This window comes from Micropterus dolomieu, linkage group LG15, assembly GCF_021292245.1.
Source record: "Micropterus dolomieu isolate WLL.071019.BEF.003 ecotype Adirondacks linkage group LG15, ASM2129224v1, whole genome shotgun sequence".
In the NCBI taxonomy this organism is placed as follows: domain Eukaryota; kingdom Metazoa; phylum Chordata; class Actinopteri; order Centrarchiformes; family Centrarchidae; genus Micropterus; species Micropterus dolomieu.
Genome location: NC_060164.1, coordinates 15,750,534 through 15,769,811, shown reverse-complemented (window position 1 = coordinate 15,769,811; position 19,278 = coordinate 15,750,534). Strand labels below are relative to the sequence as shown.

Genomic DNA, 19,278 nt, shown 5'->3' with positions numbered 1-19,278 from the left:
CTCTGCAACGTTGCTAAAACAACATGCAAGTCTAATAGAAATGAGTCATGAGAAAGAAATGAGCGGTCCAACAATCAGACAGTTAAACAAGCCAACAAATTCAGCCAGACATTAAAACAACAGCTGCAACTAATGATTGTTCTCAATATTAATGATCTGCTGATTATTCTCTCAATTAATTGATTTAATGTTTGGTCCATGTAATAATCAGTCACCCAGTGCCTGAGGTGATGTCTTCAAATGTCTTATTTTTGACCAACCCAACCGCCTAATCCACAAATATTCAACCTAAAATTATGCAATTAACATAGAAAAGCAGCAAATAAAATTTAATTGATAAGCTAATGTTGATCAATTAATTGATTTTTCCTTGCAGCTCTAATCTATAGTCAAGCATATATCTAATCTCCAATTTCAAAGTAAAACTAAACTAAGCATGGCCAAAAAGTTGGTAATGATCCCTGATTACACACTAAAACTGTGCGCATACAACTACGGTAACCATGGTAGGTCAAAGTTGAACCAGGAAGTATGTTAACAGTACATACAGTAGAGTTGTTGTTGTTAGTTATTGTATTATAGTCTTTTTTCACAGCAGACATTTTGACTTGCCATAGTAGGAAAAGCTGGTGTTACTAATAACATTAACAATACTTATGTTGTGTTCAAGTGACATCAAATCAGCTTGTAAAATATCAGGACCCTGAGACAGAAACCGCTAAATGGAAGCCATAATTATTTTCCAATATTTACACCTGTGATTTTACTGCTGTGTCATCAAAAATGTCTTGTATGAAAAAGGCCTATTACCGATAGGAGTGACTGGCCAAAAGCATTTAAACATGGAAAATGTATTTTCGAACGACAGGTTAGTTTCAGTATTTAGCTTCATATGTGTTCTTCTGACTCCAACGTTATGCTTAGATAAACATTGGATAAACATTTGGCTGAATTTCTGAAACGAAGTAAGGCAATCATGTATTGTATATGGTTTAAGAGCAGTGTGGCAGTGTTCCCGAAAAGACAACACAGCCTCACAGAAGCCTCTTTTTACTGCAGTTCAATTTAAGCCACAATACTCTTAACGCACCAGTAAAAGTAGGTCATTATGTAATACAGGTTAGGGTGTTTTCCTGTCTGTTCATGCAAGAGTGCGTGTGTTTATGTGTATTGGGATAACACATGCTTTTGCATGTGCATTTTTTGTGTGAGAGTGAATGAGATGGCAGTTATGGGCCTCTGAGAGGTATTCCAGGTACAACGCCTCAACAAGGCAATTAACAATGAGTCTGAAGCTCACACACTCACAAAAAACTTCACAAACACAGAGCCCGATTCTGAGTCACTCTCACTCCCATTAGCCCATCTACTCTGCTGTGTCTGTGTTCCCTGAAACATCAGAGGAACCCAGCCCTGTCACTTTCAATGATGAGGGAAAGATGACTGCAGCCCAGAGCAAGGGGGCCTCGGAGACACACTACCAATAATGGGGCGACAGAAGGGGGACTGAGAGGCAGAGGGGTAGATAGAAAGTGATAAAAGGAGGGGTGACATGAAGATATAGGGCAAAAAAAGAAATGGAAAAAGAGGGATGGTGGGACAGAGGAGCTGAGGGAAAAATATTGGTGAAAGAAACTAAGAAAAGAGAAGGCTATACGGTGAGAATTAATTTATGAAACGGAGTGTGTCAATGCGAGATAGAAAGACACAGCTAAAAGAGATATGAAGACTTACCAAGCCAGCTTCTGTTCAAGTAGACAGAGACAAACACAGGAGGAACAGTGAAGAAGTCGACCACTGAGTTGACCTCCAGCCAGAACCACAGCTTATCATTGGCTGCTATAAACTGTCAAAGAAACAGGGATGAAATCCAAAATAACAATCGAATTTTATTGTTATACAAAACACCACCACACCACATCCCACCATTCAAACTGCATGCCGTGTCTTCCATTGGCATCGCTGACAGTGTAGTGAATGACAAAAGCTTCACCCCACTTGCTGAGTCATACGAATGGTTGGTGGGGTAAGCAGCTTATGAGTTTATTTATTCATTCATTTTGGATGTCAGGCTTGTGTTTGCACCCACCACTGGAATGCTGCTTTGGCACGACAGCCATGCTAGCAACATTATTACAACAGTGTCTGAATTTAAAGGCATATTGGGTGAGTATTCATAGGTAAATTAGGTCTGCATGTCTGTAAGTGTTGTTGCTAAAAATGGTGCCATAAACTTTTGTAACATTCCTCATCATATAAGGAAAATGTAAAAATACAGTATACTACTGGGATGTGGTGCATTAATGAGGCTGAAAACAAGAACAATGAAAGGACTTTCTGTAGGATGCAGAAACGATGCCTTCCTGCATGGCTGTGTGCATATCGTTTGTGCCAGTGTGTTTAACAGGATGTCTGTAAATGTATGACAGTATTATCCACGAACGAGTGAGTGTATGTTTGTGTGTGTGCAAGCATACACATGTGTGCTTGAGCATACGTGCACATGCGCCAACTTACCCGCAGGCCAAAGTAAAGAAGGAAGAAGACGTTGAAGGCCATATCGATCTGCAACGTGAAGTCTTTGTAGAAGTGCTGGCAGGATTCTATAGGACTAGAGAACAGAGAAAGAGAGAGAAAAAAATTATTACAAGGTTAAACCCTCATGAACTCATACAGGAAGGGTCTTCCACATCTTTCCTACCATACCGAGTCTATAACGAACTGCGGTGTCATTATTCTCCAAATCCACAATTCGATTTGACTTTCAGGTTTAAGGTCACGATTCGATTTAAACTTTCAGCATCTGCCAGAGCAGATAAAACATGAGCTTGCAGAGGACAGCGAGGTTCAGTTAAAGAACTGCGATACTTCTCCGACTCCAGCGGTGGTCATAGTGTGAAGCAGTTGTAGTAAGATACGCTGTGTCATCTTTGAAGTGGACACATGCAAGTAGGCAGGGGTAGAGAGAAAATATTTTTTTTTACAGTTTCTGAGATTGGATTAAAACATTTCGCTATAAATAATACCAATTTAATACCAATTTAATACCAATTTTGTGATTTGCGACTGACACCCCGCAAGCTCTAGGGGATCACAGACCAACATAAAAGACCTTGCTGTAGAGTCAACCACATACAGCTGAAATAGTTTTGATGTGACAGTACATTCAGCAAGGAAATTATTCAGCGTCTGTCAAAAACAAATATTCCAATAGATCGTCCCTCATATGAAAGAAACTCCATACAGAGAAAGAGACTGCATACCTCTCCTCCATTTAACAGAGTGCAGTAGCTGGGGTGTCTTAAAAAGGCACATGATGATAGATGAGTCGTGATCTGTCTGGTCTGTCATATAATCCATCTTCATGTTTACTGTGTGATGATTAACCATTAGCTGGTGGGTGCTTGCAACAAAAGCAATAACAGGCAGTGTGCCCACACCATTCTTTACTTGGTCATGGGCCTATAGCATTTGCTCCTGAGTAACAAGTAACTCCCACTGTGGGAAACTAATGAATACGCATTATGGTTGGGCTAGCTATAGGCGATTGGGAATGTATAGACTGGCAAGGGAACACAAACAAGGTGATTACAAGAGCACATAGTTACATAGTTAAGTCCCATACGTTTAAATTAAAGATTCAAGTACGCATTTGTATGCATAGAGCCCATAGGGGCACAGTGTGAGATCCAGGATGGAGTTACTGCATAATCAGCACCTCTAGGAGTAGAAAGGAGTGAGGCTTCATCATCTTCCACTTAACATCAAACGATTTTTCATATGATGATGCTTTATAATGGATGACTGAGAACAGTCATGCCAGAGAATATGTATTGCTCAAAGAGTACGATCCAACCTTTAATCAGTGTGTGGTCTGTCTGGAGCATATCCTAAGGACTGATGTGATGTTTAAGTTGATGGCTCAAATTCAAGATGATTATCCACCATCATGCATGTTAGTTTATGCAGCAATTGTTTAAAAAATGGTTTTATTTGGTTAAAATGCATTTTCTCATACAGTGCCATCAGACTTCAGACAGAGGTTGATTCGCTCCTGACCTCTTGAGCCAATTAACATTGATCTGACCAAATACTCTCTTATTCACTCACTGGCATCTCCACGTTAGTGCTGACTGATAAATTACATTTTCATTGTCACTGCGATATGAACATGCTCAATAAACACATCGCAAAAGACTGCCTGAAACTCAAATTATGAATAAAAATAATTTTATTTATGGATGGGTACCAAAACCTGGTAGAGAATAGGCAACAGGGTAAAAAACTGTAGTATTTATTATCACTCCCAAAGCTGATCTGAAACCTCAACCTTGGCAAACCCTTACAGACCTTTGTGCAAGAGAATGCACACACATGCACGCTAACACAAATACACTCACAAGCACACATGAGCACATACAGATGGTATACACTGAAGACACCATTTCGAGTGGTCATTGTGGCATTTCCCCTTGGGCACAGCTCTGGCCTAATTCTGAATAACAGTCCGTCTACAGTCACATGACCCAAAGCAATAACAGAGAGAGCATGGCGGCACACAGCGGGGGATGAGCGGTACACATTGAATTTGTCTTGATTTTGCATTATAAGATAACACAATGGGTACACGCCGAGAGCTTTAATTTAGTAATTTTTATAATCATCATTTGATAGTAAAGCTTATCATTAACTAAAGTGGTAGGAAGACACAACCTATGGTTTCTCTCTTAAGCTCAGAAACACAATAGGAAATTAAGAGATCGTCGGGGCAGAGTGGGAGTGGTTCACACAGTCTATTGTTGTGGAGCTGCTGAATGTGTTTCAAACCGCATAAAAATGGCAATGTGGAACTGGAAAGTAAACAATAACAATCAACTAATTACTGTATAAATGACAAGTCACAATATTTGAAAATATCATCTGTCAAGATCTACTGTATAAGTTAATTATTTTAGGAATAAGGCTTGTTTCTCTTTTAAAGTCAGACAGAAACTTATTTCGGCCACTTTTATGCCTATATGAATGCCTCGGCTCAGTGTTTGAGATCAATAGACACACTTTACCAGCACTGAGATTTATCTTAGACTGCCAAGCACTTTCTATGCTGGGGTCGTAGACTCAGTATACTTTTATTTACAAAGACATTCTGGGTGTGCTACCTTCTTATTTATGCTTTTTTTATCATTAAAAATGTGATGGGTACTGTCTCTGTTCACAGGACTTAAAAGGACGAAAAAGGGCTTTAATGTACTCTGCCCCATCAGCTTGGAATGCCCCACAAAATAACTTTAAATTGAAAGAACTTGTCTCTCTTGGCATTTTTAAATCATTCAGCCAGGGACAGGGGTTGCTAATTAGTCATGCTAGAAACCTGTATGCATGGCATCTACTTTGCATACTTTATGAAGCAATTAAATTAAATAAATTGATGAAGGACTTCGAGTGATTCCATTACTTATTCGTAAATATGCTGTGTCAATTATTGTGAATTACGTTGTTTTCCATTTATGATACCTGACAACCATAAACAAAGATTAAAAACGTGCAAAACAGACCCATGCAATTGTGAAATATGGTACAATGTTCTTCTTATAGCACTGTATGCTGTTGCTTATTTTATTATTTATTACTGATGTCTTTTTATCTGTCTTGTCTGGTGTGTGTTTATACTCGTGTCTTGCTGCTGTCTCGGAGATACTAAATAGAACTTTGTTGCAGCGATTACAAAGACAGTAATCTTCCTTATGTTAATGGGCAACTTTAAAAGGTGATAATACTGCATGTCAACATTGAATGTCAGTGTGTCACATCCAGCTATCACACCAGCAACCAGAGTTTGCTTCCAATCTCTGACCACAAAGCTCACTCATCACCTCACTGGTATAGTACTGGTATGAATAGAAACTGACCATTATAAGCTTCTCAAATGTGTTACATATTGCAGGGCCATTACATTGGGTTTCTTTACACTGTATCGGTGTTTCTGTTACAGTGTCCCGAAATCTGTGTCTCTTTCCTACACAGAGAGACAAGACAAGACATGTAAGACAAGACAAAATCCTGATTCCTGCTTTCAGTGTCACTTCACACTCCACAATCACAAAGGATCCCTGGCCACAAGCTGACAGTGTCCTGAAGAAAATAGATCTGCCCACCACAGTTCTTATTACTCCATAAGCCCTGGCATAGCCAGGGGTTACACTATTCTGCCTGACAGCAAGAGGAGAGGAGAGAGAGAAAGAGAGAGAGAGGGGGGAGGAAGAGAGGGGAGAAAGAGAGAGAAAGAAAGACAGCAGTAAGACACAGGGAGATAAAAGAGACGGGGAGAGAAGAGAAATAGGGACAGTAAGAGGGAGAGGAACAGGGGAAGACATGAAAGAGACAGTGAATAGGAAGGAGGACTAAGCTCCCAGAGGTAATAAAGACAACAATGTCTCATATACAGAATATAGCACACAATGCTAGTTTTAGGACACATGGAGATTGCCTGGGGATTCCTGAGCTTCTGCGATAAACTCTAGTCTCCTCTAACCTCACTCTGATTATTAGCAAAGCTAGCACTAAATTACACACATGTACACACGCTTACATGCAGACACACAAATGAGAACAGTGATCGCCTGAGGGAAGGTTGCGGAGCATGTAAGTCTATTTCAGGACATAAAATGTTTCCCCACGTTAACCTCCTCTGACCAGGAACTCTGCCTCTGGAAAACGCAACCAGAGAGGTAAAACTCATTTCTTCACAAGGGCAAAGGAGTGTGTTGATGATGATGTTAAAAATAGTACCATACACCTTCAGTCAGTTAGCAGGAGCCAGCCCTCTGTTAGCCTGCACATGACCTTGGCTAGATGCAGGAGCAACAGCAAGGTGTGCCCTGAGAAAACAATAACAACAACACACTGCTGCTGGCTTGACTAATGCTCACAACGACAGCTCAACACACCAAATCGGAGTCATTCTTCATATCTCACAAATGCCTTACTGCTCTAGTAAGCTAATAAGCATCTTGGAATGTAGTTACAGATTCACAGTGTCATTTGTTAGTATTCAAGGGGCCCCATACAATAAACATACAACATAAACAAAAAAATGCATTTAGAATGTGATTTGAGCACGGTTATTGAATGTCTGTCTTAAATACAGTATTTCTCCTGAGGGTAGTGCATGTACGTGTGAGGGACACAGCAGGGAGGGGTCTGTGAAGCTGAAAGAAGGTCAGGTTGGTACTTAAATGATTGATTTAGGTCAAGGCACCATTACTAAAATGAGAGATACTTTAGCACCTAGAAGGGCATTGAACAAATAAAACCTCCCCAGAGAGGCTAAAAATAGATAACTCATTTTTTTCATCTGAATGCAAATGACTAGCCTCCCACTTCAAGCATTTCCTCTACAAAGACGTTATTTAATTTAGAGTCTAAAGGAATAGTTTGTGAGTGAAAATAGCACTTAACAAAAACCACAACTTCACACAGTATGTTCCGCAATGCAATAAAACTGAAATGAGTAAATGTTAAAATAAGGACACGAATGTCGAAGAAAATGAGCTACATCTTTGTAAGAGAGAAATGATACACTCTTTTACAGTTTTAATAATAATTTATTCAGAAGCAGTGCAATAGCTAACTACGCACATCATATCAGTTAGGAAATAAACGCTATCGGTTATATGCTATCTACAAAAAGAAAAAGAACTTTTCAGCATACTGATTAACGTTGTAAAGCCAATTAAGTTGGTGGTGCTAGATTTATTTGTTCTAATTTCTGGTCATTTAATGAGTGCATTTATACCTCAAAATAATAAACAATGTACAAATTGTATTGAAGTAATTATACCAATGCCTCATAATTTCCTCATAAAGAAAAGAAAATTATCCATTAGGTTTCAAAATTATATAAAAATGCTATTAGATACATTTGAAATCATTAATTTCTTCTGTAGCCAAATTCTTGTCTTAATTTTAATTTTTATCTAATAACTGCAATTTCAAGCTGGCTTTTGAGTTAAGTACCGAGACAGTAAAAGGTAAAGTAAACGATGAAGTTGAATAGGGATGATGGGAAACAAATGAGTTTAACAAGTTTGGTGTGGTTTAAACAAACTGTAATGCATTTCCTCTTTTGAATCAATTTGTTTTCTCTAGTGTGAAAGTTTTCATTTGAACTCTGGTGGGTCTTGTTCTGCTTCAAACCTACTGTAAATTCAGTGCGGTCGGTTTGTGGGAAAAACTCAAAAACAATGGAAAGATTGTGTGACAGTACGGTATATGTGTGATTTTAGCTGGAATTCAAAAGCTAAACTAAATGTACATGATCCATGCACTGATCATGGGAACTGTTGAAAGAAGCAATTTACAAACTATATAATTATGTAAAACAATTTGATAACCATGGAGCAAAATGGGAAAGATGAATTGATACAGTTGCTAGACAAAAAATGCCACAAAGCCACTAAAATCATTTCAATTTCATCTGGGGTTTATTAAGTTAACTGAATGTTTTGAGTGTGGCTCAGGCTGTGTTCATGCTGTGGTCTAAGAATAGCCCTTCCGCTCGGCATTGAGGGATATCAGGCCACTGCAACAGCAAATGGCCTTCATATTGCCATGGTGACTTTGATAAACAAAGAGGTCGGACCATTCAGTGTGCACCGATAACAGAAAAAATATCAAATTTCAGAATGACTCAGCTAATCTCTCCGGTAATTTCTTTCATTAGACTTCAATCACTGTTTCCTGCACTGAATCTGCATTTACCAGAGAGTGACAACCATGGAAATAATACTTTAGGGTTAACATGTTATACCATCACACTAATGCACGACTTCAGCACATGTGAGCTAAGCAGGGATCCAAACCGTTCTCAACTTATGCTAAGATACCGAAAGCAATTAAAAAGCTTAATTTTTGAAGTCTACAGGAAGAGGCTCCATAATCATAAAACTGCGCTGTGATGTTTCAAAACAAAAGCTCATTATCTATGAATGTGATGTTGATATTTCATATTGTCTCTTTTTTCAGAGCATTTAGATTGAGAAAATCTCTCTAAAACTGTAGGGGATTTTAGAAATTATAATTGCTGGATATTTGATTTTAAAATGAGTAATTTCCTGCTGCCAGCTTGTGGATTTATATCTGAAGCCACGAGGGAATGGTGTCAACTATGAATGTAGTCCTCTCATGGTTACCTCTGATCCATACAGAGACTCAGGTACTCCAACCAGCCCCCAAGAAGGAGAGGTCCTTATATAGGTTACCTTTCACAAAGTCTGCCAAGTCTGTCTCACTGCTAAGCCATATTTCTCACCTTACCCGATAAATTAGTCATTAGGCACTGTTTCTTTTTTCAGTCCTGACATTGATCGCACACTAATGATAGAGTTACGGGCACAGGCTGCTTATGAGGCCTCTAAGACAGAGATAAAAATGTGTTTGCGTGTCTACACGTGTGTGCTTCTGCGAGTTAATGTGACTATGCAAGTGTGCGTATGTAATAGTCTGTATGTGTTACAGGGAGGGGTAGAGAGAAGAGAAATAGAAACAGAAGTGGAGCAGGAACAAGGGCATCCCTTTAAGAGCAGCCTGCAGAGACTTTGTCCTAAATTCCTCTTTATTTTGTTTCATGGGAGCACAAAGGAGGAAAAAGAAGGTATGAGGGATGAGCCAAGGTATTAAAGCAGATTCAGATGTGGGCGGGAGAGGACGCAGTATTCACCCATTGAAAATATCACCAAAATAGCATCAGTTTGGCAAGTGAAGTCTGCTGCAGAGGAATTGAAAAGGCAGTATCATACATTATTATGTGTTGCACAGAACTGTGATAAACAACCATTAAAAAACAGACATACGGCCATTCTCAGAGAGGCTACATATTCATCCTCGTTCATTCAAAAAACAGTCCTCTTAACAACCACACGGTTGCCAAGTCCATGACTAGTAAGCACTATGCTCAACTGGGAGGGCAGCCAATTAATAATTCCCTCCTTTCCAACTCCGTCTACCTGCTTCCACACAAGGCTTTGCTGTGTTATTCTGTCGATTTTTGTTGTAGGATATTGGCCAACAGAGCTCCTGCTAGGAAAGCCCCACCTGTCAAAAGCTAGAAACAAAACAGCTCCAGGGAGACTGGTGCCTGGCCACCAGAAAGGTACGTTTTCTTCAGCATTTTACCCAGTGTGTGTTAGTGTGTGTATGTGTGAGTGTGTGTGTGTCTTTGCCCCAAGGGACTACCCTACTTCACTGGAGTAGACATAAAAGCCCATCGTGCAGCTCCAACCACCCGAGGTCCAACCCACATGCACTTATTCCACCACATGTCTCTTTTCTCTGTTACCACAGGGACTCAACCATAATCCTTCCCATTACTGTTGCCATTTTCACAGACGATTTCAGAACGATGTTCACTTCATCCGATGGCCAAGATGGCAGTTTGAAAGAGAAGGGGGAAAGCAAACCATTGAGTCTGAATAGTTCATGAGTCTGTACCATAAGACCCTCATTATTTGGTAGAGTAAATACTGCAATTAAAAGGGTGACCTATAAATCTCTGCTCAAATCTGTGCTCGATTTCCTTGGTCATTAACATTTAGTGGCAAGGAGGCTACATGGAGCATCTTTTGAGCATTTTTAGCATTTGAGTATGGGGTTATAAAGGTGAGTCAGATCATTTTTGCATGTAGCGTATGCCCCTCATACATCATGAATGCATGCACATGCAATCCCACACACAGGGTGATAATCAGAGGAAATGCACATGTCAATATTTGTGTCCTTGAGTAGAATGTTCTTGGAGAGAATAGACTTCACAAATACAAAAATAGAGAGTGAAATGTTTTGGTTTATGATGTATTTGAGATCCAACCCAATGCTCTATTTTAGCTTTGTTGTTAGACTATAGCGCTGTTTACTTGTGATAGCTAGTATGGACGCAGAGTGTCATTCTCACAATGATAATTGAGAACCATTTGTCCTTGATTGCCCATATGGCTTATCTTAGATTATTTTGAGGTTGGCAACTTTGCCATTTGTGGCAGAGACAAAAATAGATCTTGTAGTGTCAGGTCGTCTCTATGACATGTAACAATGGATGTAGAACACATAAGAGGCTCCAGCTGTTGTAGTGAAAGTATGGCTATAACACAAGTCTGACCCTGTTTAGGATGTCAAATCCCTCAGAGTCAGCTGAACTTCCTTTGGGTTGATCAGTAGTCCCCCTGAGAGGATGTGCACACTCAAGTGACAAGCTTGAGCTAATCACGATGATGAGAGTAGAGAGGGCCTGAGTTTAATGGGAGCACAGAGAGATCAGGGCAATGCCTCAAGGAAGCCGACTCACATAGAAATACACCACAGTGCACTGTAACATACAAGATACAGTGGGGAAATATGAGAAAAACTATAGTTCTGCAGCAAAACCAGAGTGCTTTAACTATTCTTCTGTTTATGCCCTGCAGGTTGGATGTTATGGCACATTATTTTTCTGCCAACCTTGTGCTTTCTAGCTTTCTCTTTTGTTGTCTAGTGGATAGCTTCTCAATGTTTGCATATCTTTCAAGGAAGCATGCTCAAGTGTCAGGTTAACCTGTTGATCATAAGTTGTTCTAGACCTCATTTCAAGGCATCTGTTACAAAGGCAAAATAACCATTCCGAAAGTGAAGTGCACAATGCAGCTTAGCATATAAAATCTGTATGTACAATAATGTCGACAACAATGATCCAGTGCCTCCCAGTCAGGTAAATCCGTTGATTTTTGCATCACTAATAGGCAGAGATTGGGACTCGAGTTCAGACTCGACTTGGCGCAATGGCGCTGCCGGGGGGGGGGGGGGTTAGGGGTAAAATGGGTAAAGGCAGAGCAGAGTGGAGTACACCGGTGTTGTGCCGAATGTGTGTGTTTTCTGTGGTGGCAGAAGAAAGAAAATTCGAATTTAATTAATGTACAGAGACAGTTAGTAGCCTGGGTAATTTAATTTAATAAGTTTGTCACACTGCTATACAATTTGGTGTATTGTACTGTGTGTTAGAGCTAACAGTCTGCAGATAGCAACAGGTTAGCACCATCGCTTACAGCAAGCTAGCGTGGTACGAACACTGGAGCCATGACAGCGCTGTGTGTGACCGGCTGTCAACATTATGCTTCGAGGGACACCGTCCTCTGCCTGTTTTCACCTTCATCTTTGTGAAAGGATTGCAAAACATGAGAACAGCGGCAGTCATCTGGACGATGCTGTGAAACTGGGCTCAACGTTACTTGCACCCAACAGGCACTCCAGTGAGTAGCACAACAAATACTGCAGGGCCACGACAAGTCGGCAGGCTGTCTGAAAAACTTCAGTCAACCAGAAGTATGCCCAGAGGAAAAACCGCCGGGCCACCTTTCTCCTACGTAAGGCCTTAGCTCTGGTGAGTGAAACCTTCTTTTATCATACTGATTCTGCTGCTGGTCCCTGCATGGGCAAATTGTTGCCTTATTATTCGTGATTATTAGGCCAGTTTGCTGGCTTGCTGCGCTGTATGAAAGGTATGGAGCTGGGAATGGGATATACAGTATATTGACCGACATTCTTTGCGTTTTGATTGCAGGATCTCTGTGGAAAGCGGCTATAGAAAGGCTCTGGATCCCTAAAACGTTGTCTGTGCGCGTCGTTGACTTCATTGATGCTGCTCTTTGCTTATGGCCCTGTAGGCTCATTTGTTTTGTGCTTAAATATCGCATTCTTAATCTAGGTTTGTGACAGTGGTACTGTAACTTGTGTCAATGCACTTCTCTCTCTCGCTCTCTCAAGTGTTTTGTGGAGCCATGTGTGTTGACAAAAACACAGAATCAAAAGACAGTATTGAAGTTTTATTGGTATTTATGTTTTAAAATGGTTGGTGCCCCACCATTTTTACATATAAATATGACACTGGTCAAATCAGTTGTTAAAAAGTGGGATATTTCAAGAATAACTATCCTAGTTGTTTGTAACAAGAATAACACTAAACTTAATATGTTAACAGATAATTACACAACTCTATACAGACACATATCGTATATTTCAATTTGAATTTAAAGAAAAATATTTATGCTCCATGATGTCTGTAATCTTGAGTAGGCTTGTTCCCAGAAAATGTTTTGTTCATCCCCATCAATGCACTCCTACAAATAAAAGCTGTATTTTTCTTTTGAAGGATAAGGTTAACTTGCCTATTTAAAGACCAATTAATTGCCTAACACATACAGATAACACATCAAACAGGATTTTTATGGAATGTTAACTGAACCGGTTTTATTCTATGGACATTAGACAATTTTAACTGTAAAATAAGAAACCAAAGTATATCAGTCTGTGATTCCTTAACTCATATTTTTATGTAGTATTCAACTAGTCTATATACTGCATAATAGAATTCCTGAAATTCAGTTATGGCTTTTAGTTTAGTGTGCCACCCCAGGATTTTCAGTGGCCCCATCTGGCCACCCCTGGGAACATTTTCTGGGGGCGCCACTAAACACGTAGTATGAGGTGCGCGCAGCCACACGTGACAGAGGACAACAAACATGGGCAGCTGCTGTGTCACTGATCATAAACTTTGGCTTGAAAACTTCATACAACAAGGCCCAAACAAAGAAGTGCTCAACGCAAAATAGGTTAGTAACCTGTGGTGAGTAAACATGTTTAGCTCAGCATTGGCCACCTAATGTTAGCTTGCCTCTTGCTTTACCTACGACCTGCAACAGGTTGACTCCGACTGTCGTTTGTTATGAAAAGATCAATGAGCGTTTGTTTTCTTGCCAACCTTGTGGCAGTCGATTAACGTAATCATTTACGTCCCACTGGCTGCCATCACGTTAATTATTAATGTTAGCTGCAAACAGCGCACAGCTTTATTGTTGATCATGCAATGTTACAGTTTTATTTAGTTAACTTATAACTTTACACAGGGTTTGAGAGTCTGGGGGATGTGTTGACTTACAGTAGTTTCTGTCATTAGTTGTAGACGCATTAGGATACATGGTTGTGCTCTGTAAGTGAAAAATGAGTTACAGGTTTATTGTTGATCATCATATAGGCTAACGTTATAGTGTTATTTAGTAACGTTATACTGGTTTGAGAGTCTGGGGGATGAGTGGACTTCATTGTCTGTCATTAGATGTAGACGCATTGTACATTAGGCTACATGGTTGTGCTCTGTGAAAAAGAGGTTACAGATTTACTGTTGATCTTGTAACATTACAGTTTTATTTAGTTAACGTTACACTGGGTTTGAGAGTCTGTTGACTAATAAGCTCTCATTAATTGTATTGCACATTACATGGTTGTGCTCTCTAAGTAAAAAAAATGTTACAGTTACAGAGTTCCAGTAAAGGGCAGGTGATACAACATTCATTATAACCAAGAGTGACTTGAGACTTGACTTGGACTCTAGCTCACTGACTTGAGACTTGACTTGGACTGTAGGTCAAAGACTTGTGAGCATCTCTGCTAACAGGAACATTACAAATGTGACAGCATGCGCTGTCATTTACCATGATGATATATTGGAGGTTTAATTTTACCTTAACTACAATAAGGGCCTGTTATCTACACACCACCTGCTCTCTGTGGCTGCTTTTTAAAAAAAAATAAGATTTGATAATTTATTCATTATTGATCATTCACAAATCCATTGATTGATTGATTGAGGAAATTACTTTGCATCCCTAGTGATCATCTGAACAATAAAAGGAGGCTATATACTTTTATAAGGATCAAATTGATATTTATAGGTTTATGGTTTATAAAGTAGCATCTTAAATTAAATCTGCCTGGGAGGGATAACACATTAGACTGTTGTGTTCTGCGGTTTCTTGAACAACATTGTTGGCCAGTGTGGAAAAATGTTATGACCAAAAGGAACGGTGAACAAAACATTGAAAAAAAAATAAAATTAACAGCAACAGCAGATAGAGTCTGCAAACAACAAAAACTTTACCTAAATTACATATGAAAAGAATAACGTAATAGCTTTTGTGTATTACATGTCAGACTTGTTTTGAACCAATGATTTTAGTTGCCCTGCTAGATGCTGTTCATTTTTACCTGATAATGCAGCTCACCACTATCGTCTGACTATGGGACTCACTGCCAGAGCTAAAGAGTCATTATTTCTACCAGAGAGAAACTCACAAGACAAAAAAGGTTTTTCTAATTCCAAACCGTTCCTTTTTTAAAGGGTCTGGATGGTGTGAAAGTAGCTGCAGTGGTTATCCGAGAGACGCCTGCCCTGCAGTCTGTCTCTGGGTGACTGCCAGCCAGTGATACGCATAAATCGACAATACACACACTCACTTACTCACACATAGAACAAGCTCCGCAACACATATTGTACAGTATCTGCCTGTCTCTGTTACCATGGAAACTAACAGGCTTCCCATTGAAAAATCTTCATATGTAGATGTGTGAGTGTGTGTACTATATGTGTGTGCATCACTGCTTGTGAGTGCTTGTGGGGGTGTGAATATGTGTATTTGCATTTCAGAGATTGAAGTGTGCGGAGATGAATATGGGTGCATGTGCACCTACCATTCAGATACAGTATGTAGGCCAATGTAAATGCATGCAACAAATACATGCAAGTACATTTTATCTATATTTCATCATCAGTTCAGCTACTGGAGCATATGTGAATTTTCATCTTATTTTAGAAGATATATAATGACACTGATACTTACTCTGAGGAGTCTATAAAGTATATTCCAAGGGCCCCGATACTGAGCGCAAAGACTAACACCACCTGCGGAGAGAAAGACATATAGAAAGAGAAATTACTTTCATGCATACATCTGCAAAATTCTGCTCATTAATGAAGACAATAGTAAGTCTTGTATTCAGTTGGAGTGGATACAGCAGGCAACACTAGTTACAGCATCTGTAATTAAACAGTGACTTGCCTCTAGGTTGCAGAACAGGACATTTTCAAAAGCATGCCCTGAATAATGAATGTTCACCGTCAGGTCAGCAAATACAGCCTATTGAATAAAAGTCGAGTGAAGTTAAGCCCACACAATCATATGAAGCAAATAAAGGACACCAACTGTAAGCTCAACTGTACAGAAGAGGACCACAGTTATCAAGTGTTGACATGCACTCCTCAACTAAGTCCATGCTTGCATTGTGTGAGATTGTGACCCTTCTAGATGGTGGTCTATATAATGTTTCAGTGACTATATATGACTGGTAAGGTTGTGTAAGGTAAGGCAACTTGCAATATTTTAAACTTTTAATTGGATCTACATACTTAAGAAAGAGATGGCAAGATTTTAGTTCAGCCTCTACAGTTAGTCATTATACATGTTTATGCATCTCACACACACAATAACACAGAAAGAACAAAGAATAACTAATCTGGTTGCACTGTTCTATGCAATTTTAAGCATTGTTTTTTTGTTTCTCAACAGCACTTGATCAAATGACTGGGCAGTACACAAGATGTGAAAGGACAAATAACCAAACCACGTTATTCATTACAGAAGATGGACCATGCAAACAATTTCCTTGAAATTGCAATGCCCCTTCCTATTATGGAAACCATGTGATCAATCTGATCAATCTGATCAGACCAAGACAGTGACTTATATAATATGACACACAGTAATTTGCTTTTAGTGACCTGCTCAACTGATATCCCACTGACAGACAAGGGGTGTGTTAAAAAGAACATTCCTACTACCAATTATAATACATTTAGTTTTGGCAATTTGTTCATTCTCAGCCATTTACTAATTGTATGCAGCTCAACATGTAGATTCGACTCAGCTATACTAATTTTGGTGAATCACAGAACAAAGTTGAGTCATCAGCATACAGTGCATCTGGAAAGTATTCACAGCGCTTCACTTTTTCAACATTTGGTTATGTTACAGCCTTATTCAAAAATTAATGAAATTCATTATTTTCCTCAAAATTTTAAAACAATACCCCATAATGACAATATGAAAGAAGTTTGTTTTTAAATTTATCAAAAATAAAAAACAAAAAAGCACATGTACATAAATATTCACAGCATTTGCCAAGACACTCAAAATTGAACATCCTGTTTCCACTGATCATCCTTGAGATGTTTCTACAACTTGATTGGAGTCCACCTTTGGTAAATTTAGTTGATTGGAAATGATTTGGAAAGGCACACAACTGTCTATATAAGGTCCCACAGTCAACAGTGCATGTCAGAGCACAAACCAAGCCATGAAGTCCAAGGAATTGTCTGTAGACCTCCGAGACAGGATTGTATCAAGACACAGATCTGGGGAAGGGTACAGAAAATTTCTGCAGCATTGAAGGTTCCACTGAGCACAGTGGTCTCCATCATAAATGAAAGAAGTTTGGAAACACCAAGACTCTTCCTAGAGCTGGTTGCCCGGTCAAACTGAGGTGACCAAGAAGGTCACTCTGACAGAGTTCCAGCGTGTCTCTGTGGAGAAAGGAGAACCTTCCAGAAGAACAAAGATCGCTGCAGGAGTCCACCAATCAGGCCTGTATGTCAGGGTGGTCAGACGGAAGCCACTCCTCAGTAAAAGGCATATGACAGCCCGTCTGGAGTTTGCCAAAAGGCACCTGAAGGACTCTCAGACCATGAGAAACAAAATTATCTGGTCTGATGAAACAAAGATTGAACTCTTCGGCCTTACTGGCAAGCGTCATAATTGGAGGAAACCAGGCAACCCTCATCACCTGGCCAATACCATCCCTACAGTGAAGCATGTTGGTGGTAGCATCATGCTGTGGGGATGTTTTTCAGCGGCAGGAACTGGGAGACTAGTCAGGATCGAGGGAAAGATCAATGCAGCAATGCACAGAGACATCCTTGATAAAAACCTTCTCCAGAGCGCTCTGGACCTGTAATTGGTGACGAAGGCGCTTCAAAATTTTTTTGACATTTGTCATTATGGGGTGTTGTTTGTATAATTTTGAGGGGAAAAAATCATTTAATTCATTTTGGAATAAGGCGGTAACATAATAAAATGTGCTGTGAATACTTTCCGGAGGCACTGTACATAACTAACTAGCAGCACCATCTTATGAAACAATTTAATTTTTATTCATACCAGGATGTCAGTGTCACTTAATTTAAGAAGGTTTCTTGATTTCAGAAAACTGAATAAATGCACGACATTTCTACTTGTTTAAGAAAATATATGAGAAGTCAATACTGTACATCAGTACAACAAAATTTCACAGACTGTGTACACAAAATGTGAATGAATTACTTATGTACAGTATAATGTCATATCTTATCTACCATTACAGTATATAATGGTTTATAAGTTATATAGAGTAAGTACAAATAGCAAAAACTGAATCATTTGTAATAATAAAAAATTCAGAGGATAGTATAGTATAACATAGAAAAGCTTCCATTCAAATTTAGTCTTGATGTAGAAAAGTGAGGACCTTGGATGTTGGTCATTAAAAGTAACTGTCAATTCAATTCTCAATTCAATTTATTATTTGTCCCAAGTGGACACTTTGTGCTGCCGCAAGCATATAAAACACAAAGTATAAAAAGCGTACAATGTAACAAAGAAACATAAGAGAGTGAACATGTGCTTACACAAATGCACAGTGAATCGATTAGTTCATCTAAATCAGGCTTTAACTGTCCACTGTAGCTGCATAGGGCCCACAGATAGTTTAAGGCACATTGACTCTAGTTTCATGGCCATTCAATGTAATATACATCGATCACCATTAACAGTACCTGGCATATTATGCAGTATACATCACCATTAGCCAACAAAACATTACATGTCTATGTACAGGGGTTGGACAATGAAACTGAGACGCCTCTCATTTTAGTGTGGGAGGTTTCATGGCTAAATTGGACCAGCCTGGTGGCCAATCTCCATTAATTGCACATTGAACCAATAAGAGCAGACTGTGAAGGTCCAATTAGCAGGGTAAGAGCACAGTTTTGCTCAAAATATTGCAATGCACACAACATTATGGGTGACATACCAGAGTTCAAAAGAGGACAAATTGTTGGTGCACGTCTTGCTGGCGCATCTGTGACCAAGACAGCAAGTCTTTGTGATGTATCAAGAGCCACGGTATCCAGGGTAATGTCAGCATACCACCAAGAAGGACGAACCACATCCAACAGGATTAACTGTGGACGCAAGAGGAAGCTGTCTGAAAGGGATGTTCGGGTGCTAACCCGGATTGTATCCAAAAAACATAAAACCACGGCTGCCCAAATCACGGCAGAATTAAATGTGCACCTCAACTCTCCTGTTTCCACCAAAACTGTCCGTC

At 39.5% G+C, this 19,278-nt stretch overlaps 1 protein-coding gene across 3 annotated transcripts in view; it reads right to left on the bottom strand.

The window, feature by feature from the left end:
• Positions 1-19,278, bottom strand: part of kcnma1a (potassium large conductance calcium-activated channel, subfamily M, alpha member 1a) — a 151,594-nt gene that overhangs the window by 65,373 nt on the left and 66,943 nt on the right. For all 3 annotated transcript variants that reach the window (XM_046070606.1, XM_046070605.1, XM_046070607.1), the window contains exons 3-5: positions 15,699-15,760; positions 2,518-2,611; positions 1,735-1,846 (exon numbers count right to left, since the gene is read on the bottom strand). In XM_046070606.1, the coding sequence (XP_045926562.1) occupies positions 1,735-1,846; positions 2,518-2,611; positions 15,699-15,760 (268 nt within the window). The remainder of the gene's footprint in view (positions 1-1,734; positions 1,847-2,517; positions 2,612-15,698; positions 15,761-19,278) is intronic.